The sequence below is a fragment of the Aythya fuligula genome, chromosome 2 (genome assembly GCF_009819795.1).
Source record: "Aythya fuligula isolate bAytFul2 chromosome 2, bAytFul2.pri, whole genome shotgun sequence".
NCBI classification, from domain to species: Eukaryota; Metazoa; Chordata; class Aves; order Anseriformes; family Anatidae; genus Aythya; species Aythya fuligula.
The window spans coordinates 143,301,402-143,327,424 of record NC_045560.1 but is presented as its reverse complement, the minus strand read 5'-3'; the positions used below and the strand labels follow the sequence as shown (position 1 = coordinate 143,327,424).

The 26,023-nt window shown below is 35.1% G+C and overlaps 1 protein-coding gene across 1 annotated transcript in view; it reads left to right on the top strand.

Moving 5' to 3' along the window:
• Positions 1-26,023, top strand: part of CSMD3 (CUB and Sushi multiple domains 3) — a 681,859-nt gene that overhangs the window by 246,648 nt on the left and 409,188 nt on the right. The window contains exon 7 of the mRNA XM_032181613.1: positions 11,856-12,152. Coding sequence (XP_032037504.1) covers positions 11,856-12,152 — 297 coding nt within the window. The remainder of the gene's footprint in view (positions 1-11,855; positions 12,153-26,023) is intronic.

Genomic DNA, 26,023 nt, shown 5'->3' with positions numbered 1-26,023 from the left:
AGAAATTCAACTGGAATGTGAAAAATGTATATCCTGATTTCCTCAAAAAGGAAGAAACTTGAACTGTACTTTCTGTATCCCAATTAAAACAAACAAACAAAAAACAAACAGTTAACTTGTAAAAAGAGTTATCTTCAATGCAGTCTAGTGCCTTAGACTTAGGCACTTGGGTCTGGCAGGTACTTTATGCAGTAAACTGTTCTTTATACTGCCTTTTTAATAACAGGAATCATAGCAGAAATCAAAGTAAGCCATAGAATAGTAGAAATGGAAATATTGGAACAAACAAAAGGGAGGCATCTAGTGTGACAGAACAGAAATAGACAGAAAAGTTAGGAAACTGTATATTATTTAAAACTGAATTATATTAGCTTAAAGCAGTATTGACTTTTCAAATGTGCCAGTATGGAAGAGAAGAGTAGTAACAGCTGATTTTTATGTAACATTTTATATACGTATTTCTAAATAATTTCACTATGGAATTAGTTATTCTTTCTGTTTTGGATGACAAAACTGAAGCACATGCTAATGAAGTGACTTGCTGAGAGTTGCCTGGAAAGTTCCTAGAAGAGTAGGGCACCTGAGTCTTTTGAGCCTCAATCCATGGCACCTGAAAACTAGGTAATGCTAACACTTTTCACAAAGCTGACAATTTCTTAGGTAGTAATGTTTTATTTTTGCTTACAGTACTTCCTTCTTGATGCCCCCTGATCTGTACAAATACATTGCGAAGAGAATTTTGAAGGACATATATTCAAATCAAATAAAGCTTATACAAAAGCAAATAGAAAAGGGCACTTTCACCTGGCATTCCCCTTCCTTCTCTCACTTATTAGTAAATTTGGGATTAAAGTCACAACCTTTTAATTCCTAATAGATATATGTGTTAGTGTAACAAATAAGCATAGGGTGTATGTAGGTTTATAACTGGAGATACAAGAAGTAAGAATTTCTTTTCATTTGTATGCAGCCTGGTGCTGCATAGTTTTTTTGTTTGTTTGTTTTGTTTTGTTTTTGTTTTTGTTTTTGTTTTTGTTTTTTCAGAAAAGAGTCATAAAAACCACAAGTTTAAATCATATTTTGCTCTGGAAAGTTCAAAAACCTCTATGTCTTAAGTAAATCAACAGTCAAAACAAATTTATGATTGCAGTCTTGAAAGAAATTTCAGTTTTAGGAAATTGATTTGTGGCTGTTTTTCTGAACCTGTCTGAGCACACTGTTTTGACACTTATGGAAAACCAGTCAGTGGTATTTACGCTAATAATCATTCATCTTCCCAATGACCCCAATGGAAGTTTATGAATATTAACCAATCTGGAAGAAATTCACAATTTTACCTCTTGTGAAGGCTAACAAAAACAAAAAATATTTAATACTTGCTGAGAATTCTCATTTAATTTTCATCCAGTAACGTTTTCTTACACATAAAAGAACTTACTGTGGGAACTCTGTGGAATCTTTCAGAAATTCTTGCCTCGGCCAACATGATCACAGTGCCATTTAATTTATGTGAAGTAAATACCTAGTAATGATGGTAAAACTGTTAGCATTTCTATTAACAGCCAAATTCTAGTCATATATAACCAGAACCTAATGAAAGACACAGAAACATAATATGCTATAAGCATGTAGAAATTCAGAATAAAGAATGACCATTTCAATACAAGACCCATTCAAAAAGGTTTCCATTCTCTTTCATAATTACATTTTTGAGAAGGGAAAGGTTTTTAATTTTCAAACCCCACTTGGATGTGATCCTGTGTAACTTGCTGTAGGTGACCCTACTTGAGCAGGGGGGTTGGACTAGATGATGTCTGGAGGTCCCTTCCAACTTCAACCATTCTGTGATTATGTGATTCTGTGTAACTGAATTTTTGTCCCTCAAAACCACACAAAAAGGGTTTCTGCTGGTCAGAAATGCACACATAATCCAGGAAAGGCATGCTTAATACAAATTAATTACCATCACTGTAAGTTTACATAAAGTACTTTTGAAATGACAACACTGTGAGATAGACTGTGCAGAGGAAGATATGAAACTGATTATATTAATCCCAGTAATGTTTAAGTAATTGCTATTAAAAAATGTTTTTTATTAAGGACTTTAAGTTCTAAGAAATGGCATATACTGCAAAGAAATCCCTATGAGGAACAAAAAATGTTTTCCTTTGTAAGGGAAACAAAGAAACAAACAAACAAACCAACAGATAATCCATTCTTAAAAAGTATTATATTTAGGATTTTATTGTTCCCAGGGGGTATTAAGACTGGAATATTGCTCATTTAACAGTTATAAAAATAATTTAATGGAAATAAATAAAAATATAAACAGAAGTTTGTAACACTAGTTGAGACATTAGTTTCCACAGTTTAGTCTCCTGATTCTGCAGTCTGTCTTTTGTGCTTTTTTTCCAAGTAACCTAGCCTAATATTAATCCTCATTTCTGTCTTTTGTTCCTTTTTATCATCTGCAACCTAAATCCTACTTCCACTTACCACTACCTCTTTCTTTGTCTTCATGGTCTGATGTAGTTAGAGTAGTTAGCTCTTTTTTACAGACAAAGAAATTACTGAAAGGAGGCCCCCATAGAACAGAAAGCCACAAAGCCATGGTTTATTGGTTATTGACTCTAGAAAATTGGAAAAATCTGTGAAAATATTGAATTTCCATCTTTGGATGGAGGAATAGATTTTGTGATGGAGTTTAGGAATCTGTATGTCCTTGATTTAGATAAAGGTGATATTTTAGATAATCTGAGGAAGCTGAACAGCTTGAAAGGGTATTTTACTATCTCAACACATATAAGAAATATTGATAATTTCATAGAAATCTTTTTGTTTTTGAGAATATTCTTTAGAGCGATACATACCCATTATTTGCTTTTTTATTCAGGACAAATCTCTCAGGGAGTTTTTGTTTGTTTGTTTGTTTGTTTTTGTTTTTGTTTTTTTTTCTTCCAGTGTCAGCTTTGAGTTTTTCTGGAAAATAAATTGTTGTGCTGACCTACAAAATTATATCCAAAAATTTGACTGTTGAAGTAGGTAGTTAGACTTGAGGGTAGGATATTTTTCTAAGAAAAAGTGGAAAGAATGTGTAGCATGTATATTATTTTAAACTTCTAGTTCAGATACGCGTTTCTTTAAATACGTGATTCCATTTTAGAAAATGTAGCTGTTTAACACGCTTCTCTCTAACAAAAAAATGTTATGTTTTAAAAAACAAGCCTAAATGGTTATGTCAGTGCATACATGTATAAAGAGGGTGATGAACCATATTCATCTCATTGGTGCCAAGTCTAAGTATAAATGATAATGGGCACCAACTGAAACTCAGGAAATGCCATTTAAACAGAAGAAACCTTTTTACTGAAAAGGTAATAAAAACTGGAACAACTTGCTGTCGTGGTTCCGCTCGAGTGGGCAGCTGAGCTCCACCACAGCCGCTCTCTCACTCCCCCTCCTCAAAGAGGAACGGGGAGAAAATATGTGAAAAGGGGCTCAATGGTTGAGATAAGGATGAGAAAATCACACAATAATTATTGTAACGGGCAAAACAGACTCAGCATAAGGAGATAGTAAGATTTATTGCCTATTACTAACAAGTGAGAGAAGTGAGAAAACAAAGGAAAAGAAAAAAAAAAAACAAAAGCACCTTCCCCCCCATCCATCCTCTTCCACCTCCTCCCCCCGAGTGGCGCAGGGGAACAGGGGAATGGGGGTTATGGTCAGTCTACAGCACTTCTTCTCTGCCGCTCCTTCTCGGTCACTCTCGTCCCCTGTGCTGTGGGGTCCCGCCCACGGGATGCAGTCCTTGATGAACTGATCCGGCGTGGGCTTCCCACAGGCAGCAGCTCTTCCAGAACTGCTCCAGATATGGGTCCGTACCACGGGGTCCATCCCTCAGGAGAAAACTGCTCCAACCTGGCTCCCCTACGGGCAGCGGCTCCTGCCAGGTCACCTGCTCCTGCGTGGGCTCCTCTCCACGGGCTACAGGTCCAGCCCAGAATCTGCTCCGGAAGGGGTCTTCCACAGGCGGCAGCCTCCGTTGGTGCAGGGCCACCTGCTCCACCGTGGTCTCCTCCACGGGCTGCAGCGTGGAACCCTGCTCCACCGTGGTACTCCATGGGCTGCAGGGGGACATCCTGCTTCACCATGGTCCTCACCACAGGCCGCAGGGGACTTCTGCTCTGGCACCTGGAGCACCTCTCCCCCTTCCTCTACACTGACCTTGGCACCTGCAAGGCTGTTCTCTCACTCCCTGCTGCTGTCTGGCGCAGCGTTTTTTTTCCCTGTCTTAAATATGCTCTCACAGAGGCACAAAACAACATCACTTATTGGCTCAGCTCTGGAAAACAATGGGGCCCTTCCCAAACATGGGGCAGCTTCTAGATCTTTCTCACAGAAACCACCTCTATGGCTCCCTGCTACCAAAACCTTGCCATGTAAACCCACTACACTTGCTCAGAAAAGCTGTAGAGTCTCTATCCCTGAATATATCCAAAACATGACACTATCATGAGCAACATGCTGTAGTTGACCCAGCTTTAGGAAATCAGTGGACTAGACAATCTCCAAAGGTGCCTTCCAACCCCAAACCATTCTTCAAAAATCTGCTGTTACCAGATATTCTGAGCAACCACTCTCCTCAGAACTCCTTAAGTACTATTAGCTAAGAAATGTAAGAAGTATTCGAAACCATCTAACATTTCTGAAAATCAAATTGTTTTACTTTTAGATAGGGCACTCTACAGTAGAAAGAATACATTTGAAATTAACTGTAACACGTAAGTATTTAGCTTTAGATATCTTGAAATTGTTGACTAATGGATCACTGGGGACATCTCCCAGGGAAGCTTTTCCTGAGGCAAAGTTCATGTTTTGTACTGGATGCCCATTTCATTGCTCAAAAGTTTGCTTACTGCCCACCTGATGCTGAGAGCACATAATGTTCTGTAGGAATAGCTTTATCTCTTTAAGTGGGTTTTGGATCATTATGTACACTGAAAGAACTTTCCTTCCTAGAGAATTGTTTTTGTCGCACTTGACCTTTCTTAAAAAGCATTACTAAAAACATTCCTTGTTTATTCAGTGTATTTTGACCTTTTAATGAAACAACAACAAAAATCATAGAATCATGGAATCATTTAGGTCATAAAAGACCAGATGGTACAGTTTCATTTTTAAGTAGTTCATTTTTATATTACTTTATAAGTAACATTTACTCTGTTTAGACATGAACTTAGTTTATTTATTCTGAGTGAGAAATAAGAGAGAATTACTTACCTCTTCTTAAATATAATGCTTTTAATTGTATGTAGGCAGTGTATTTTTCACAGTGATGAAGAGACAGTTACTGTCAAGGTGCAGCATCTGACTCCCTGAGGGCTGGTGAGCTGTGGACCGCAGGTGATCTGCATGGAGACCAGCAGGGCAGGACCCATCCCACCACCCTGGCCAGGAACAGGGGAGCCAGGACACTCAGGACAGCCCTAGCCCTGAGCATCTGGCATCTCCCTGAGGACAGAGGGAGGCTGGGGTCTGGGTCTGGCTGGGTGGGGCTCATGGCTGCACAAAGCAGTGCTGCGGAGAGCTGGAGACTGGCCCTGTGGTGGTCTCACCGGGGCAGGGGCTGACAGCCTCAGGGGCTGAAAAAGGATCCTGGGTCACAGGCAGGGATGAGGGAGACCTAGGGGATGTTGGGCAGAGCTGTTTATGCCCACCAGGGCCCTCAGAGTCCTGATAATCATATATTATATACCTCAGTGGTATATCATATGACTACATTACATAGAAATGTCATTACACAGAAGTGTAATTTAATACTGATATGTAAGACTTCAGGTCTAAAGTTAGTTGGATTGTAATGCCCTTATACTATATAATGTTACACACAGTGGCCAAAGGGAACACAATTTATATGGAGTTAAAAATCTATTGTTATGTCAACTGATGTTTTTACAGTCTGATAGTCTAAATTTGCCCATTTATTTGGTCTTTTTCAAGCATATACTATATTTTTTTTGTGAACTACTTTATGAATAATCCACCGATTTTCATTTATTCTTCCACTACTGAAGTTACTAACTTGTAAATTTAGAGGATAGTTGTTTACAGGCCATACTCTACCTGGAATCTAAGTGGAGTACTGCAAGGGTCTGTCATGGTACTAGTTCTGTTCAATGTTTTTACCAATGATCTAAAATCAGTAACAGAGTACAATCTCATCAGATTTGCACATGATGCCAAAATATCAGTCAATAGTCAATATAGTCATAGATAGATCCTTCCAGAGAGATGTAGAGAAGCTAGAGGAATGGGCCAACAGGAACTTTATGAAACTCAACAAGGACAAATGTAAAGTGTTGCACCCAGGAAGACAGAATGGCATAGTAATGGCAGGTAGCAAGCAGCTCTGCTGAAAAGGTCCTGTGGGTCCTGGCAGACGGCAATCAGAGCACAAGCCAGCAATGTGCTCTGGCAGCAATATTCTGTACTACATTAACAGGAATGTGTGATCAAAGGAAAGAATTATTGTCCTTTACTCAATACTCATGTGACCACAGCTGGAATAAGGCATCCAATTTTGATAGAGCAAGTTCAGTAGAGAGCTGCTGAGGCAGCTGGAGGCTGGAGCACTTGCCCTGTGAGGAGAGGCCGATGGAGCTGGTCTTGTTCACCCTGGAGAAGCCAGCAAAGCTAATAACAGCTTCCTGGTGTCTTCAAGGGGGTTATTGAAAAGTCAAAACCAAGCTTTTCATGGTGGAGTAGGGTTTGAGAAAGAGAGAAAGATGGCAGAGTTGGAAACAAGATCTTCAGACCATATATAAAGATAAACTTGCTGTGAATCTTACTTTTGAACAAGTTGACTCAGGGAAATTGGGCAGTCTCCATCCTGTGAGGTTTTCTCAAGAATTGACCATATAAAATCCTGAGTGACCTGGTCTGACCTCAGGGTTGATGCTGCTTTATGCAGAAGCATGGCTAAGAGGCTTCCTGGTGGTACATTTTGCCCTGAGTTATTCTATGCTCCTATGGATAACATTTGTTTTAATCCATGTGTGATACAAAACAAATTCACTTTATAGAATATTAACCTTTTTGGTTTATATTTTATTTTTTGACTCCTAATCAGCATGCTGTTACTAAATAAGTAGTACAAATAAGTAGTATTAAAACACTAGTTTAATGTTAGTATTTATTTATCAGTTGTCTCTGAAGAAAGAGCAAATTTAGAAAATCTTTATAACATTTTCAGAATACTTCTTGATGAATCATACTTATTTGGTTGCATTTCAAATGTTTAGTGATGCGCTTTCAAGTCAGTTATGTTGTGCTGGCTGACTATACCTGTGCTTTCAGTCTATGGAATTATAACAGTTGACTTGTAATAATAGAAGTTATGGTTATATAATCTGTATCGAAGCTTTATTGTAAACTGGCATTGTGATGAGAATAGTTTAAGTCCAGTTGATGGTTAGTATCTGAAAGCATGGTAATATTGTAATTTCACACTGTCAATTTAATTTAGAGAATTAATTCATTTTCCTTAAAATCCTATCATTTTGAATCCTGCTAAAACATTTTTCTTAACCATATCTTATAAGAAAGAATGTTAATTAAATATCGACAGGTAATTATGTTAATTTTACTTTTAAAATTGAGTCTTAAATCATGTGCTAATGTATATTGACTAATCACTGGTAGTTCTTGCTTATGCTAGCCCCTCTAGGAGAGAAAAACAGTTCTGGTTTAATAGGAGATAGCAGCTACAGGTGAAATCTACAGCTTAATCTGGGATTGAACACAATATTGTGAGTGGTGCAGCTGATACAACAGAAAGAAGAGATGCTATCCAAAGGGACCTGGACAACCTTGAAAAGTGGACCCATGTGAACCTAATGAAGTTCAACAAGTCCAACTTCAAAGTGCTGCACCTGGGTTGGGGCAGTCCCAGACATGAGCATAGACTGGGAGAAGAACTCATTGAGAGCAGCTGTTCAGAGAAGGACCTGGGGGTTCTGGTGGACAAAAAGCTCAACAAGAGCCAGCAACCTAGAAGGCTTGCAGCCTAGAAGGCCAACTGCATCCTGGGCTGCATCACCAGAGGGGTGTCCAGCCTGTCAAGGGAGGGATTGTCTCCTTCTACTCTGCTCTGCGCTTGTGAGACCCTGCTTTGAGCGCTGTATTCAGGTCTGGGGCATATGAAGGATATTGGCCTGTTAGAGTGAGTCCACGGAAGGACCACGAAGTTGATCAGAGGGCTGGAGTACCTCTGCTATGAAGAGAGGCTGAGAGAGCTGGGGATGTTAAGTCTGGAGAAGAGAAAGTTCTGGAGAGACATCTTTGCAGCCTTTCATTACTTAAAATAAGCTTATAAAAAGGTGGAGAGTAACTTAGAGAGTGATAAGATAAGGAAGAATAGCTTTAGGAGGGTAGGTTTAGGTTAGATGTTAGTAGGAAATCCTTCACTGAGTGGGAGGACAAGAACATATTTCCTAGAGAAGCTGTGGGTGCCTCATCCCTTGAGGTGCTCAGGAGCAGGTTGGATGAGGCCCTGGGCAACCTGAATCAAGTTGGTGGCATTCATGCCTATGGCAGGGGGTTGGAATTAGTTGATCTTTAAGGTCTCTTTCAACTCAAGCGATTCTATGATTATAATAAGCCTAGAACTCAAGCTTCTATAATGAGCATAAAACTCAGGTCATCTTGTTTGAGATTAATTAATTTTGGTTAAGATAATAAATTGTCTCTAAAATACAGAAATTTGAATTAAGATCTACCTCAAGAAATACATTTGTCTGATCCTTCTTTCCAACGCATGAACTTTTCTTGTGGTAAATGTCACTGCTTTTTTCAGGCCTAGAGTTTCTAAACATGGTTAAATTCTAATTTACTATGGACACATTCTTTACAACTTAAAATAAGTAAATTTTAAATATATGTACTAATTATAAAGGGATGATACGTTCCTCTAGCATTCCCACATTTTAAGGTGAGCTTTCCCAAGTTGTAGTATTCTAAACGGGAAGGAAAAATTTTTTTCAATAGAAGCATTTTCATTGTATTAGCTATTATTTTAGCTATTAGACCATGAGATTAATTTAAATCAGAATTTCCACTGGGGGTTTATGTGTGGTAAATTTCCTTTGCTATCATATGTTTACAAGAGGAACCCTGTGTATAGTTATAGCATATTGCATATGTAAATTATGTGCATCTAGCACAGATTCATAATCTATTTCTGGAGCTTTGTCTCAGGGAAATGTCAAAGGCACTTGCCTCTCTTCTTTACTAGAAATGATGCTGGAATCAAGAGCAACCTCCACCCCTATATAAATAGAAAGGCTTATGGGTCTTCCGTATGTTTTCATTATCCAAAGTTTTAGCAGTTACAGCACTTTTGAGTAGTGGTTCATTCAGACTAGTTTTCTGAACTAAACTGCCCTGTGTTTTATCACTTTGATCTCCTTCCATTTGACTAACAAGCATAACAAGGTAGGTGTCTTTGCTTGAAAGTTGCCTCTCTAGCACAGTGGTACAGTATTTTTCAATGTATGCAGTTTGAAGCTTTAAGTAAGCAGTATTTTTCTTGCTTATTTTCTTTTTTATTTTTAAATGAGCTTTCTCTTAACTAGTTAATATTTTCCACTAAAGTGCTGTGTGTCTTTAAAACACTAGGACATAACATTCCATTTGACTGAGATTCAGAATATAATTTTGTTTTGAGCTTGATATTGGGAGCTGACTACTGCTTATTTTTGTACATTTGCTTGCATGATAAAGATACATCCACATATATTTAACTTTAAAAGTAGTGGTAATGTGACGTGCAGTAAGTTTTCTTTCTTTGTTTTAAGCAACATTATCCTATTCCAACATATCTCTTGGACATGCACTTGTATTTTCTGTTTTAATCTTGATAGCAATCTATGAAAATTCCATGTAAGCTGAATCATAACTAGTCTAGTCTTGTAATATTATTAATTGTTGTGATTTTTTTCTTTGTTTATTCCAGAATAAAACAAAACAAAACACGCCTAGGTCCATTTTTAGTTACAGTGCTGCCATCATAGGACAGTAAGGATTTTGTTTGTTTAGTTGTTGTTTTGTTGTTATTATTATTATCTATTATTACCTACTAGAAGATTCATGGTTCTGTTTCCTACACATAAACCTGTAGCTATACATGTATCTGGTGCTTATAAGTTGTTTAGTTGTGCAGGGAGAACTCCCGCTGTATGAATTAGAACTGCTGTTCTGAGGAACAGATATTAAGATATTACATGTAAGATAGTAAAAACAATTTTTTCCATGCATACAGAAGCTCTGTTTGTTACCTATTAGATACTGTTTTTTACTTATTAGATACCGTTGTGTTTGCTACACTATTTGTAGCAAAATAAAACATTTCCCACCTAAAATTTCTGCATAAACAAAACCAAAAACAACACGGACTTTATTATCAAGACTGAGTATTTTTAACATTTAAGATCTGTTTCATTTGTTTATACAGTATATTTGGTAGTTTTGTAAAAAGGTTTGATATAGCATGTGCATGAAAGGTGCTGTATACTTCCCAGTTCCACTGTGAGTTTTATTTCCATTTTCTAGTGATTCTTCTAACAGTGCAAATATTGCAAATCCTGTCATCGTGCACTACACTTCAAAGTCTCAAAATGTGCATTAGAGGACAGCTCAGGAGTAAAAAGTAAAAAGTGTGGAATGTTTGAATGAGTTTTGAAAAGTCCCTTATTCAGTATTATGTATTAAACATACTAATAGATCATAGTACAGTTTTTGCTACATCAACTTTTTTAATGTTAATTTTTTATTATGAATTTTATTATGCATTGCCCAGTTATTTGTCTGTTCATGTCAAGATGGAGTTGCTATTGTGTTAGATGTTCTAAATATTCAAAGGTGGGTAAGTTGACCTCAAAACATTTGCAAACGAATCTGGGGGATAGGGAAAGATGAAAAAGTTAATAAAATATTTTAAAAAACAATCCCCTATGGTTTACATATTTTTAGCTACTGCATAACTTAGAAGCGTTAAACAAATGTTTTCCTAAGCAGTGCATAGACAAAATTTTAATTAATCAAACTTTTTTTTTTCTTAGTTGTTGTTGTTCTGTTTTTTTTTTTTTTTGTTTTTTTTTTTTAAACAGAAATCTGAGCGTTAAAAATAAAATTACAGATGCAGCCTTTGTCCAATATCAAATAGAGATAATTATGCTTAGATGTTGTTTTGTTTAAATGTGTACCTTTTACTTTCCATCTGCCCTTGGCCTTGTATCAACGCTAAATGCTTTAATGAGCTTTTAGAACCCTGTCAAGAGCTGATGAAAGAATTGGGTATGTGAACATATTTGACAGCCTTATTAGCAGTTGAACTACCAAAGTTTCACCTACTACCTAGGTTACCACATAATTCTATTGTATCACTCCTCAAGAAGACGGTTATCACTTTTCCACTCATGGGGTAGATACGGCTCTATTTTCTGCTTTAATGATATGGCTTTATTTTCTGCTTCAGCCATGGTATTTTTTTGGCTGAATTTCAAGGGGTAGAAATTATGTGCTCTCATTCTGACTGGTACAAAAGTTAATACTACAAACATTTGCAGCACATTTAAAACTAAATGTATAATATCACTATAATTACAAAAATGTTCACTACCATTAAAAAATGTTCTGATTACTTCCAAAACTTAAATAAACCATATTGACCTTCTTCTTTTCATGTCAGTTGTCTTCACTATGTTAAACAGAGGGAAATTTAATCTCTTAGGTTTAACAGAAAAACGCAATTCAAAAGAAAAAGTTAGCATCCAGTGCTACTGTGTGTCCCACAGGTTCTTCCACTTTGATCAAAACTGCCTCCACTGGTGAGTTAGAGGAGCCTATTGCGGTCACAACTGGTGCTATTACTGTTGCTAGCACATCTGCAGATGTTACTGTATCCACCCATAGACAACCTTCTGAAGAGCAACATGTGCAAGCTATGAATATAAGAAAATCAATTCTGGAATCCGCCTCTTCCAAGGAAGAATTCTCCCTTCATCAAGCAAACATACAAAGCACAAGAAGACGACCAAGAAAAGCTGAGCAGATAGAAAGAACTAAAGAACTTGCAGTTGTTACTCATAGAGGTATTGGATATTATTTTACTTGTGCCCATGTAGTTATGGAAAAATATTCTGTATAAATCAAAAATGAAAGGTCAGGTATACATTCCAGAAGTGTGATTAAACCAAATGGGAAAGGAATTAAATCTACTAAAAAGTGAGTTCTAATGAGGGCAGACAGATGAAAAAATGTAAGTAAAATTGTCATTGTAATTTAAATTAATTTAAATTATAGGAAAAAAAAGGGGGGAGGGAAGAGCAAGGAATTTTCACTTTATAATTTATATCATTGTGTTTCATTGTCAAGGCTAGTGTGAGATAAAAGTTGAGATAAAAACATTATTCTGTGCTACATATATGTTTAGAAATAAGCAATTAAACAACAAAACTGTACTTTGTAAATAGCTGTTTTGTTCTAAACTAACCAGTGGTGTAGATGTATCCATCTCCGTTCTGATAACATCTTCAGCAAAGGTTTGGCTTTTTTAAATATGTGTACATTTTTATTCTATCAAATATGAAATCATGAAATCAGTGAATGGACATTAGTGACTGTACAGTAAGGCATTCAGTGGAGAGTATTAAGTTATTATTAAATCTAAAGTTTTGCTATATTCCTATATTCAGATGATTTAATCCACATGCAAAAGTACTAATAATGAACACTTGGAGCCTACACAAAGCAAGATTTATTTCACTTAAAGGTAAACGGCAATATGAAAATTAAATCTGAGTAACAGCAGTGCTTGAATGTCTTAATTTAACCACCAGAGACATTCAGAAACAAATTGGATTGTCTTTTTTTTTTTGTCATTTACAGATGTTAATGGTGCAGGTTAATGTTATTGAATAAAATTTATTACGTATTATTATTTATTATTTTATGCTAGTCCATTGTTTCATGTAAAGCTATTGTACCTGAAGAACTTGCAAACACAAAAATATTGAAAAGCAAGAGCTTTTATAGCACAAGCAATTTGTAGATGTCTTTTTATATGGTCGATGTTTTGTAAAGACAACTTTAGAGTGGAATCTGTTATCCTACTGGATCAGATAGTCACCTTGCATAAATGACTGTAGCTTCATCTACTAAGACCTATTGACACAGCTGCAGTTGTACAGAATTTTAAAACATTATGTAAATTAAGTAGGTTATAAAAAACAAGAACTGTATTTGATTTGGTTTGCATGCAAAACAAATCATGAAATAGCTTTGTCTCTTAATTGTTTTAATTTCTATCAATACAAATTTTTTTTTGTGGTTATCAGTTGATACAAATTAAGAGTTTGGTTTCTACAGATTATATGGCTAGGCATTCTGTTTAGAATATCTTTGGTCAGGTTTAAAAAGTAGAAAACAGTCTTATTTTCAGTTATGAAAGAGTATCTGAAGGTCTGTAATAATCTCTTCTAATTCATGGATATAAGAGTATAGTAATTTGGCGGTTAGGTTTGGCAGTGACTGTGATATACATACAGTTTCTTCTATCACTTGTTTGTAGTCATTGTACTACAATGTCCTCTCCACTGTTGTTTCACTGTCCTTTTCTCCTCTGACCTGTCCTTTAATCTAACATATATATAAGGCTCTTCTGAATTACGTTGCCATGTTAAAGTACAAAATTTTACACTGCGGGTGGTCCCGGGGGGGGGGGCTGGGGAGGGGATGACAACAAGGGACAAGATTTTGCTAAGCTAATGCTATGTGTTTTTTTTTTGTTGGTTGTTTTTTATATTATTATTATTATTTTATCCAAATATTAAACCGCAGCAGATGTACAGATGAGATCAATACTGTGTACACTCTCCTAGAGAACGAAGTCCTTACCTAGCTGTGTCTGCAGTTTATTTCCCTCATGGCAAGTTTATAGTCTTGATTTTGTTAGCGTTTGTTAGACATCTTCTAAACATAATTTTATTGTGTTATACCCACATCACAGTATACATCTGATAGTAGAGTGGATATTCATATACTGAGGAAAAAAAATGGTTTCGCTTGGTAATCACCAATTTTTGATAGTACGCTTACAGTAGCCATGAAAATGTATCAGATTGACTAATTAACCTGTTATGGTCTACTATACAAAATTTCTCATTACACAGACATGTTTTGAAGGAATGGTTGTGAATGTGTGACTACAGTTTCTTCACAGGAAGTAATTTCCATGTTGGGGAGATATTCCACAGGTATTTCTATAGAGTTTCATGTGAGTTTCTACTGAAACATTTTAGCTTCTCTTTGACGATGAAAACATTACAAAAATATCCAACCAGTTGTCTTGCTCTGCGTATTTAAATTTCCTATGTAACTATTTGTTAGACCTGCTTAAGAAGTTTATGTAAATTCCTTTTTTAATTCTTTCTGTACTTAACAGATATTAAAAATTAGGTTATATTCTGGAAATCTATTTTTTTCCCGTGTTCTTGAGCATAACTCAAAAATTTTGCTTCCAAACCTATGCGAGGTAATTTATGCTTGAAAAGATAAAGATTTAATATACTAAATACAATTTACTAAAACTTACCATTTGAAACATGCACATACATGATTTGTTAAAAATTTACTGTACATGTAGTTTTTACCATAGACTGTTTTTAGAATGTTGCTAGTTAGATCAAAATAGTGCCATACTTTATTATATTGTCATCGATGCAAAATATTAACTCTAGAATGAGTCCTAATGTTGGATTCTGTTGTATTGTTCTGTGAATAAGTTCTTCCAGAAATGGTAAACAACATTATTTTTATTATTAAACTGACTTTTGTGTTCTTTTTATGAAAGAGAGAACTAGAGGTCTCTATCTGTCTAAAGTTAATCTACTAGATCAAAATTAGTCTACCACACTTACTATCTGGACTTCAGAAATAATCGTAGTTTGTGTCAAAGGATGGTTGAAGAATTTCTTCTCTGGAATTCTTAGAAGAATTTCCAGCTTAGAAATTCTAAGAAAGCTTCTTAGAAGAATTTCTAAGCTGGAAATGACAGAAGAAGAGAGAATTTTTATTACAACTACTTAAAAGATGAAAAAGGAAACCCAGTAGCTTTCTCTGAAATATTTCCACAAGTGATAGGGCAGTGCAAATATAAATAATAAGGTGACAGTGAGATCTTGTGAGGAGTATTGTACATGATTACAGTTCCTTCATCAAAAAGAATTCAGACTGAATCAGATAAATAAAAGTACTATACTGCTATTATATTGTTCTGAGCATCTGACCTTACAAAAGAAAATGTAATGATGAAGGGATAAGTATTTCAGGAAGTGAATGCAAATATGTAGGGAATGTAAAGACAAATAAGTATATAAGATATAAACAGGTATATTAGGGTGAAGTGTGAGAAGAATTCTTCTTATTGGAGTGAGGAACTCTTCTGGAAGGAGGAGGTGAAAATCTTGCTTTCAAGACAGGTTGATTTTACAGGTTGATTAGCCAACGAAGAATATATTTAGATGCTACAGCTAGAAGAAAAACAGAATCTTTTTGATCTTAAGTTCTCATGAACCAAGAATTCAAGCTCAGGAAAGTGTATTGCTTCCTCTATTTCAAAATGGGGTGGGAGGAAGCTCATATGGTTATTACATCACAGTTTTTAGTATGATCTGTCTTATTCAGGTGTGAAGTCAGGAAAGGAAATTAAATGTGATTTTTATCTTGTTTATTTTCTGTTGAAGTATTTAAGTACTGTGAGCATGGTCATAACTACATTAATGGGGGATAATCTGACATTTTGTTCTTTTGTATAATCTGTGTCTCATTAAACTAAGAATTCAGTTTAGTAATGTAGTTGATGCTACTGAATTGTTTTAGAATTCATATTAGGTTGATCTTCTCTTTCTTAGCACAGTAGAATTTTTATTCCAATGTATGCAAACATAATGAGCAATATTTTATAACTTTTCTTAGTGAGTGCTTTCACAGCACGTTTGGACTGTCTAAAGATACACGCTCATTTTAAATACAGGAGTACACATTCATCTTCATTAAATACCTCTGAGAGTTTATTTTATTCATTTTACTGATGTCTTCATTCTCTTTTATTTCCCTACTTTTTAAGCATTTTTTCCTTTATAAAAAAAAAAAAAAAAAAGCTTTCTCATTTCTGTCCTTGCCACTTTCTTCTTTTAGAACTCTTAACTATCACACCTTGCCTTAAGCTTTTTGATATCTGACTTTGTAGTATCATAGTTATAACCAGGAAAAAATGATTCAGCGAGGGGTAAACAAAAAACAAAACAAAAAAGACCTTTGCTGCTGGATGTTCCCCATTAATCCTGGATTTCTTTTTGTGCTGTGTTGCAGGAGAGTGTCTGAAGGTAGGAGACAAGATTAGTTTAAAACTTGTTCTAAAGTAAAAGAGAGTCATAAAGTGAGAACACACAAAATATAAGAGAAAATGAAAGAGGAATTAAATTGGGTGCTAATGAAACTCTTCAATCAGTTTATTTACCAAAGAGGGAGTTATTTGACTGTCTTGATTTTTTTTTTTTTTTGAAAGATTCAGTAAAATCGTAGCACTGCTCTGTGATTATTTGATGTAAGCTTTTTAAAGATTTGATAGAAAATATATTCCTACATCCTACATTTTATGAGATTTTCTTCTTTAGAAGAAGAAAAAGAAAGTGAGGAGCAGGGAAGCAGAGATTTTACTAAGAGCTGTTAAAGATTTTTAATAGAGTCATGTAAGCAACCACTGCATATGTTTGCAGGTTTTTTCTTTAGTGTGTGTGATGAGTGAAACCCACAACTATAATAATGTGAATGTGAAGAAAATCAATATATTTTGCAGTAAAAGTAAGATTTTTGCATTCATGTATTTGTATAAGAATACTCATACATAAGGTTTGTGTACTCTGTGTCTTCGAAGTGGCAGTAGTTCATAAAGTCACAAGAAATTCTCATTAGCATAACTATATTTGTTTAACTTTTCATAAAGTGTTTGGAAATACCTCTTTAATGTGTTCATTGAGATAAATAGACATCTGTTTGCTGGATGAAATCTATAATCCATGGTTTGTTAATTTAAATATTTTTCTTAGATTAAAAACTGATAATGGTGATTTAAGCTTCTTTACATCTTCCAACTTCAAAGTCATCTTTGGAAAGGAGATCAGTTTTCATCCAATAGTTAAGTCTAGTGTGATTAGAAGGAAGAAAAAGGAGAGAAAAAAAATCTTCTGAATCTATTTATTATTGCTCTAAAATAACTACAAAATACTAAAAATGAAGTTGTAGCATTTTTTAACACACACTTATTCAAAGCGGCCACTAACAACCTTCTCTTATAGAGCAGCCTGTGCTTGTGCAGTTCAAGGGCTGTCAGGAAAGGCTGCAAAGCAAAACTGCGGTAGCCAGATGCACATCTATTGGGAGACATGCAAAATAGACAAAAGGCATGGTGTCCTGGTTTTGTTGTTCATTTTATTCACTGTAACTGACTTTGTATTTAGGATTAAAATAGTGGTGATAGCGCCTTTGTTATTGTTGTTGCTGATCAGAGCTTATACTAAATCAAGGACTTTTTTGCTTCTCATGCCACCCTGCTAGTGAGGAGGCTGGGGGTGCACATAAAAAGCTGGGCAGGGCACAGCCATGACCGGTGGCCCAAACTGACCAAAGGTAGTCCCTATACAGAACTTTTATGATGTTCAAAGTCTTAAAATTATTTCTTCATCATTCCTCCTCATCATTCTTAGCTCGGTACTAATATATAGAATAACCTATATTATATAACATATATCACACACATTTTATTTTTATCAGTACTTGTTCTATCACAGTTTATAAAGTTCAGATCATAATTACATTACATTATTGTTCAAAGATGTTCTTTATATTTGTTGGAAGTTACCTAAAGAAGTAAAATATTTTCGTAATTTTTAGTGGAAGTAAAGTGAGAGCGTTCCTATTTTGCAAAAACTTGCAATAATTGTATTGTTCCAGCAGCTCTTCAGCAGTTATACTTTTAAGTCAAGAGAAGAGATTTTTTTCCTTTTGGTGTAGTCTTTCCTTTCAGTGTATTTTTTCTGTGATAAGAACCCAATGAGAATTTTTCAAGTACATATTAAATTGTACATGGCTAATGTAATACACAGTACTGTTCTCTTAAAATCGTCATAGGTTTTCATCTGTAGATTAAGAATGAACTGAGAACTTGCACTATTAAAATGAAAATGTATCGTATTAAAGTAAAATCAAAATACATTATATTTTAATATAAACATGAAATGCACACATTAGGTTAATGAAGCCATAGACATATGATTCTAAAGTATATAATTGTGTTTGTTGAACCATCATTTTATGAAAAAAAAAAAAAAAAAACACATTCAGTTTCATTTATATTTTCTTTCATTCTGGATAAAACATTTTGACTGTGGGAAGGGGTAATACTAAATCAGATCTTCAGCCAGCAAAATTTATATACCTGGAAGAGACTCAAAATCTCATTTTATTCATTTAATATATCGTAATGAACAGTAGCTTTGTTTAAACATCTCTCCTTTTTGCAAGGAGTCAAAAAGTAATTGATATTATTTTAGTCATTTTATTGTGCACAAAGATACTGTGCTTAAACTATAGTATGATCTTGAAACAAATAAACTCAAAAAAAAAAAAAAAGAAAATAGTGTGAAAAGGGGATGGTTAACTTTACAGTCTGATTGCTCATCTTGAATCATTCTTTATATTAAAAAAAATAATCATTATCTACTTATATAATTCTCTATTTACATCCTCTAATGCCAACCTTCAAGATGCAAAAAGACTAGAAAATTGTGCTACATCATCAGTGTGTTTGTGCATGGTTTGTTATGCAATACTTTGGTTCAGATTTTTTTTAAATAAAGATTTCTGGAGCCTGAAGTGCTATCACCTGAAATCTAAATAGGCTGCAATATCTACATACACACACACCTTTCACCTTTCTTATTTTTTTTTTTTTTTCTGCCTTTTACAGTCCCTTGAAGTGGTGAAGTTGTAATCGCAATGACATCTTCATATTTAGGACTTGTGTAGTCAGAGTTTGGAAATTCTGGATAACTATATATGTTACATGCCTAGTAAACATGCAGTGTATGAAAAAAACAAACAAACAAATACTCCCCCCCCCAAAAAAAAAAAAAAATAAAAAAACGACCTGCGCATGAATAATAAGTTCAAGTTTAAGGCTTGGTAGATCTGCTGTGCATGTATACCAACGTTTTTGGAACACATAATTCCAAGCATATGTCTAATTCAGTGTATCATGTATGATTTATTTGATATATCTGCATATAAGCAATGTATGTGGGAAAATCCAGAGTATACTGGACTCCTGTTTCCATCATTAGAAATAGTATATGCATCAAATAAAATCTGTCATAATCTAATATTTTCTGTTCTGGAGCAATCAGTGGTTCTGCACTAAACTGTATCGGTTCTAAGCTGTATTAAAAACAACTATTTTCCTCTCTCTTTAGAAAGCAGTTAATTACTTGTTATTTCCTGAATAGCATAAATGCAGAGAATATGCTTACTGTTATTGATTATGTAGTAGTCTTCATCTTGTTCCTTGTCATCATCTTTCAACTCAGGTGGCTGTGCACCCTGAGAATAATTAGCTTTACTGTAAAGACTGAGTTAAAAAAAGACATTAAGTACCCTATCTTTCATCACTACATTTCACCTGATATTCAATAAACGATGGAGATACTCCTCGAGGTTTCATTTGCAGTTGATGTATTTTTAAAAGCATTTTTTATTGTCTTATGCTATACTAGGCAAATTTAGTTCCAGATGGGGCTTGGCCCATCTGATTTCCTCCCTTCATGGCTTGAGAACAGCTCTATAGTTCTCCTGAATTGCCATCCCCTGCCTTCATATATAGGCACAGCCAAATGAGCAGTCTATTGCCTTTTTTTTTTTTTCATATTATTGTATCTCAGCAGATGTCATTTAAGGAGGGCAATAATTTAAGTGCAGTCATGAAATACGGCTTTGATAATATGGTATTGTTCTCCTCTATTAGCTGGGGTGCAGTGAATTTAATGTGAGAGAGTTTCAGGAAAGGGGCTGTTTCGGTGTTTGAACTACTATGAGCAACTACTTTAAAGAGGAAAGAAGTATACATGGTCGGAAGAGTCCTCAGTTTCCAATGATTTTTACTCTGTGTAGTTTCTTGTAGTAATACAACCTGAGTGCCTGTTACATGCGTAACTTTTGGTTTTGGTGAATTTCAGTCTTCAACATTTTAAATGTTCTTTGTACTTGGTAGAAAAGTAAGAAAGTATGGACAAGACAAGTTAGACAATTTCTCTACATAAATGCTGTTGCATAACTAAAACAAATACATGAATTTTTGAGTTGTCTGTGTTTTAAATAGAGTATTTTGCATGGTTATCCTTGATGCTTCCATATTATAGAAGGAAATTTTCCATCTGGAAGTTTTTGCCTTGTGCATGTCTCTCAGGATATACTTCTTCAGCAGAGCCAGAATTGTAAAATATGAGAAATAGCTCTTAGTTTGTAAGCTTTGTTTCTAGTGTCTGAGAGATTATTGTATTCAAGGTTCCTACAGAAATTATATTTCTAAGTCTTTATTGTATAATAGGCAGCCCTAAAATATACGTACATATATTCTTATTTGGCTGAGGTGCTTTTTAATATAGGAACTGGCATAAAGAGTAAATGTGCTAAATGCAGTAATTGTCAAGATTAGTCCTCTCTCACAAGGTTTTGTATCTCCTTACATATCATAAATAGCAGATATTATCTTAAATATTAATGTAATTTAAAACATCGGTTTCCACTTTTTGAAATTATAATATATATATATATATATATAGTTACTCTGCCTTTTTTGTTCAGTTCAGAGTTAAGTTGTTGTATTGGTACAAACTTCCATCTTCTACTGTTATTTATATCAGAATGACATGAATCTAAACTAAGTATAAATCATAATCAGTCTGACAGGCCAGCTCATTGGGTTATGTCATCCCTCTCAAAAGAGTCAAGGCTTTACCACAGGCTAAAAGCTAAGTAGATAAACCTCTGAAGAAAGTTGGTAGAGCTGTATAATTGATAATTAGAAGGAGAGTTCAAACTCTCTGTGTTCTTTGTTTTCCTCTTTTTTTCCTGCCTAGCGCTTCTGAGATTGCTACTGACTTTCTACTTCCTGTAATCCACTGGAATATTATATGGAAGTTATATTTTGTTCAGAATAGCTTGTACCACCATGTGTAATCATGGTTAAAAATCTTGACTTGATTTTTGGTCTCTGTAATAAGAAACCAGGAATTCCAAAAGTTGTTGACCTATTGAGACAAATGTCATCAGAGAAAATTGAGACCAGTCTAGTGGTCAACCTTTTGCCTATATTTTGTATATGTATCATCAAAAGTACAAATGTGTAAAATGGCAGTATTAAGGTATTGTTTCCAAATTTATTATTATTTTTTTTAACTATGAATACAGAATTAAGACCTATGTCTTAGAATATTTTGAAAGACTGTGTACCTTCATAACACAGCAATTCCTTCAGATATACTTGAAAGTATATCTGCCTTTGAAATAAAAATTTGGATGCAGATATTAAGGGAAAAAAAACATGGAGTCAGGTGGTTGCTGGCTTCACATTACTTGAATCCTTTTTTGTTTTGCTTTATGTGTAACTCAACACTTAAATTTAAGTTGCCATTTTGACATCTGGAACTTAATTTATTGAAGCTTAAATGGAAACCTATCAGTAGTTTTTCTCCCTGTTTTCTACATCCTGATTCCCATTAGTCATGTCATTCATCCTGTATTAAGAAATAAGAAATACTTTGCAATTCTTGATTCTCATACTGATTAACTAAGATAAATATAAAACAGTTTCCTCAAGAAGCATGTTGTTTCTCTGTCAACAGCAACATGTTCTGTTAAATCATGGAGAGTGTTCTTAAGCATATGGAACACTTTGTTTGTTTCTGATGTTTAGGCAGTATTCCAAAGATCTCCATCCTTTTCAACACATCCATACTGCAGTTAAGACAAATATGGTATAGAAAGACAAAAATAAACTGGGAAATCAGTGGTTTTTTTTTTTTGTTTTTTTGTTGTTGTTGTTGTTGTTGTTGTTGTTGTTGTTGTTGTTTTTTATTTTCTGAGACAGTGTTTGTAGAAAATAGGCATGTGGTTCTATTCTAAAAATCTCAAGGACCTAATCAAAATGTGTAGCTCATAAGTTCTGAGGAGTTTTCATCCTATGAGTTGCTTTCCATAGAAAAATGTAAAAACCAGCAAGCCACAGAATATGAATAAATATACAGTTATATGTAACTTTTCTACAAAAGGAAAAAAAATATATTTTTTTTTCAGTGTGTCTAAAACATTGCCTAAAAGTACCTGAAGCTTCATTATCTTGCGTAAGAGGATATTTAGGACAAAGACTTCAACAAAATTATTCTGAACCTCTTTAAGTTTATATGTCAATTGACTACTGTGTATACAAGCTTGTTCTATTACCAGAATCTCAGATCACCCATCTGGCATGCAAAATTTCATCTCCCATGCAGACTTCTTTTATTTTTAGAACTCTTTATATCCTTCCTTCCTCAATGAAGTCTTCAGTTTCATCTTTTGTATTTGCAGAAAACACTGGACCCTGTAGCTTTAGATAAAATTACATAGTCTATATATTGTCTGTATGTGTCTAGGTTGTATGTATGTATATGCATATACAGCCTGACACATATTTTAGTCACTGCACATGTTTGTACAAAATACATTCCTATAGCTGCTCCCTCACACTGTATTACTAAAGTACTGTTCAATAAATCAGCATTTAAACAAAAGTAAAAAATAAAATAAAATAAAATAAAATAAAATAAAATAAAATAAAATAAAATAAAATAAAATAAAATAAAATAAAATAAAAGTATGTTTCACCTCTTTTTGGGTAAAGAACATTCAGAGTTCTTGTTGCTTGCTTTCCTTGTACTATTTAATAGCCATAGCAAGGTGTTGCAAATAGTTATAAAATCATAGAATGGTTTGGGTTGGAAGGAACCTTAAAGACCATCTAATTCCAACCCCTCTAACATTGGCAGGGACACCTTCCACTAAGTCAAGTTGCTCAAAGCCCCAGTCAGCCTGATCTGGAACACTTCCAGGGATGGGGCACCCTTAGCTTCTCCGGGCAACTAGTTCCAGTGCCTCACCACTGTCATAATGAACGATTTCTTCCTTATATCTAATCTAAACCTTCTCTTTTTTAGTTTAAAGCCATTACCCCTTGCCCCATCACTAAACTCCCTGATAAAGAGTCTCTCCCTGTCTTTCTTGTAGGCCCCATATAAGTACTGGAAGGCCTTATAAGGTCTTCCCGGAGTTTTTCTTATACAGGCTGAACAACACCAGCTCCCTCAGCCTCCTTACCCTACGAGAGGTATTCCAGTCCTCTGATCATTTTCATGGTCTCTGGACCCACTCCAAAAGGCTCATGTATCTCCTGTGCTAGGGGCCCCAGAGCTGAATGCAGTACTCCTGATAGGGCCTCATTAGAGCAGAGCACAGGGAATCACCACCCTTGACATGCTGGCCATGCTTCTTTTGATGCAGCTTAGGGTGTGGCTGGTTTTATGTGCTTCAAGCACACATTGCCAGCTCATGATGAGGTTTTCATCCAGCATTGCTCCTAAGTTGTTCTCCATAGGGCTGCTCTCCCTTCATCCCTCAGTCTTTATTAATGTTTGGGTTGCCTTGACAGCACATTCCACTTGGTCTTGTTGAACCTCATGTCTATTTTACAGTTCCATTTTATATATTGTAAACTCTGTTTCTTGTGTATGTAAACTGTGGATATGCCATTTGAGGACTGAGGTTGAAAAGAAGCAAAGAAAAGGTCTTCTGTCTTTGTCATGTTGGTATGATGATTTCTAAAAATAAAGGACACACATCTCCCTAATACTAGAACTAAAACCCATCCCAGCACCTGAGATCATACATTCAAGCCCACTCCCATTTTACTTTGGTGTTACAAAAATACCAGGCATGTTGTCTGATCCATGAGTTATTTTACATTGATGCTCAAAGGCCTAGAGAAGCTTACAGCTGTACTCATAGGTTCATATATGTGTACAAAGAGCATCTTAAAAATCTCCCAACGTTATGTGAGAGCATGCAGAGAAGGACCTGGGAATCCTGGTGGACAAATTGCCCATAAACCAGCAATGTGCACTTGTAGCCATGAAGGCCAATGCTTTAGGTGCTTTAGGAAAAGCATTGCCAGCAGGTAATCCTCCCTCACTACTCAGCCTTGATGTGCTGTGTCCTATTCTGGGCTCCCCAGTATACAACAATCCAGCAAAAGACTACTAAAATGATAAAGGTCCTGGAGCATCTCCCATATGAGGTAAAGCTGAGGTAGTTGGAACTGTTCAGCCTGGAAAAGAGAAGGCTCAAGGGGAATCTTATCAATGAGTATAAGTATATGAAGGGTGTCAGGAGGATGGGGCCAGACTTTTCTCTGTCGTGCTCAGCAATAAGATGACAGGCACAAAATGAGACACAGTAAGATCTGCTTGAACATGAGGAAGAAATTATTTACTCTGAAGTTGACGGAGCACTGGAACAGTTTGCCCAGAGAGGCTGTGGAGTCTCCTTCCCTGGAGATATTCAAAAGCCACCTGAACACAGTCTAGGGTAGTGTGCTCTAGGTGTCCCTGCTTGAATAGGAAGGTTGGACTAGATGATCTCCAGAGTTCCCTTCAAACCTCAACTACGGTGTGATTCTGTGATTCCCTGATTCTGTGATTGTTATTATTTCAGTATGGCTTTGCAGTTTGAGGGTACAGTTATGTCTGTGACTTCCACTGACTATAGCATTGCTTAAGGCTTCAATTATTTAAAATAATAATAATAGTATTTTCTGATAACAGATACATTCCACTCCTGCAAATAACTTACTTCCCAGAACCATTGGGAATGTACGTAGGTTACATTATGATGGAAATTTACATTTTACATTGTGAAATAAAAACCTTCATTTACTTAGATGAAAATATAGTTTCTTCTGCTGGAAGTGTAAAATATTTATCATGACTTCTCAACTATCCTATAAAGTGTCTTATTTACTAGTTGTTTTTTCCTAATTTTTTTTTTCTGCTCTTGTGCATGGTAATGATTACTGTTACTTAATAATATTATTTTGCTACTTTGGTATTTTTGCTTTGTATAAGTAGTAATATCACTATTCACTATTTTCCTATAATAATTTGACAGGTGCAAAATAATTCTTTGATAGAATACTGTCTGTCTTCTGGGGTTAAATTCTCTTAGACCTAATTCCTTTTATCTCTGTATTCCACAGCATTATTTCCTGATAGTCAACATAAAACTTCCTCTTCCCTATAGCTTGTAAATGTATGTAGTCTATGAAGTCACTTGATTATAATGTACCTAATATTAACCTGTATATTAAATTTAAATTATTATTATTATTTTAGTTAGGTCCTCTTTTATATAGGGTTCATTATTCACTGGCAAAATTAATTGGAGAAAACAGCACTTGAGTGAAAGAAACAAGTTTAAGTCTCTGTTTCTGTTTTATTCTCTCTTAATTTTTTATATCTGTTGTTTCAGTTTTACTCTCTTTTTATTATTTTTTTTTTGTTTCAAAAATACATTAACACCACATGTTTTGCCTCAGTTAACTGCCTTTATCACAAAAACAGTCCAAAACATAAGCTTTTACACATATAGTTCAGCCGGTGGTGAGTCGGGGTGAGGTGCGAGACAGCTACCTTCCATATCACACTTTGAAAATAAGGATTTTCAAGTGGAGAAAGAAGCAGCTGCAGATCCAACAGTAGAGCAGCAAACTGTATTTCAGTTTTAATATCCAATTCTCTTTAGTTAAAAAAGTACCTTAGCC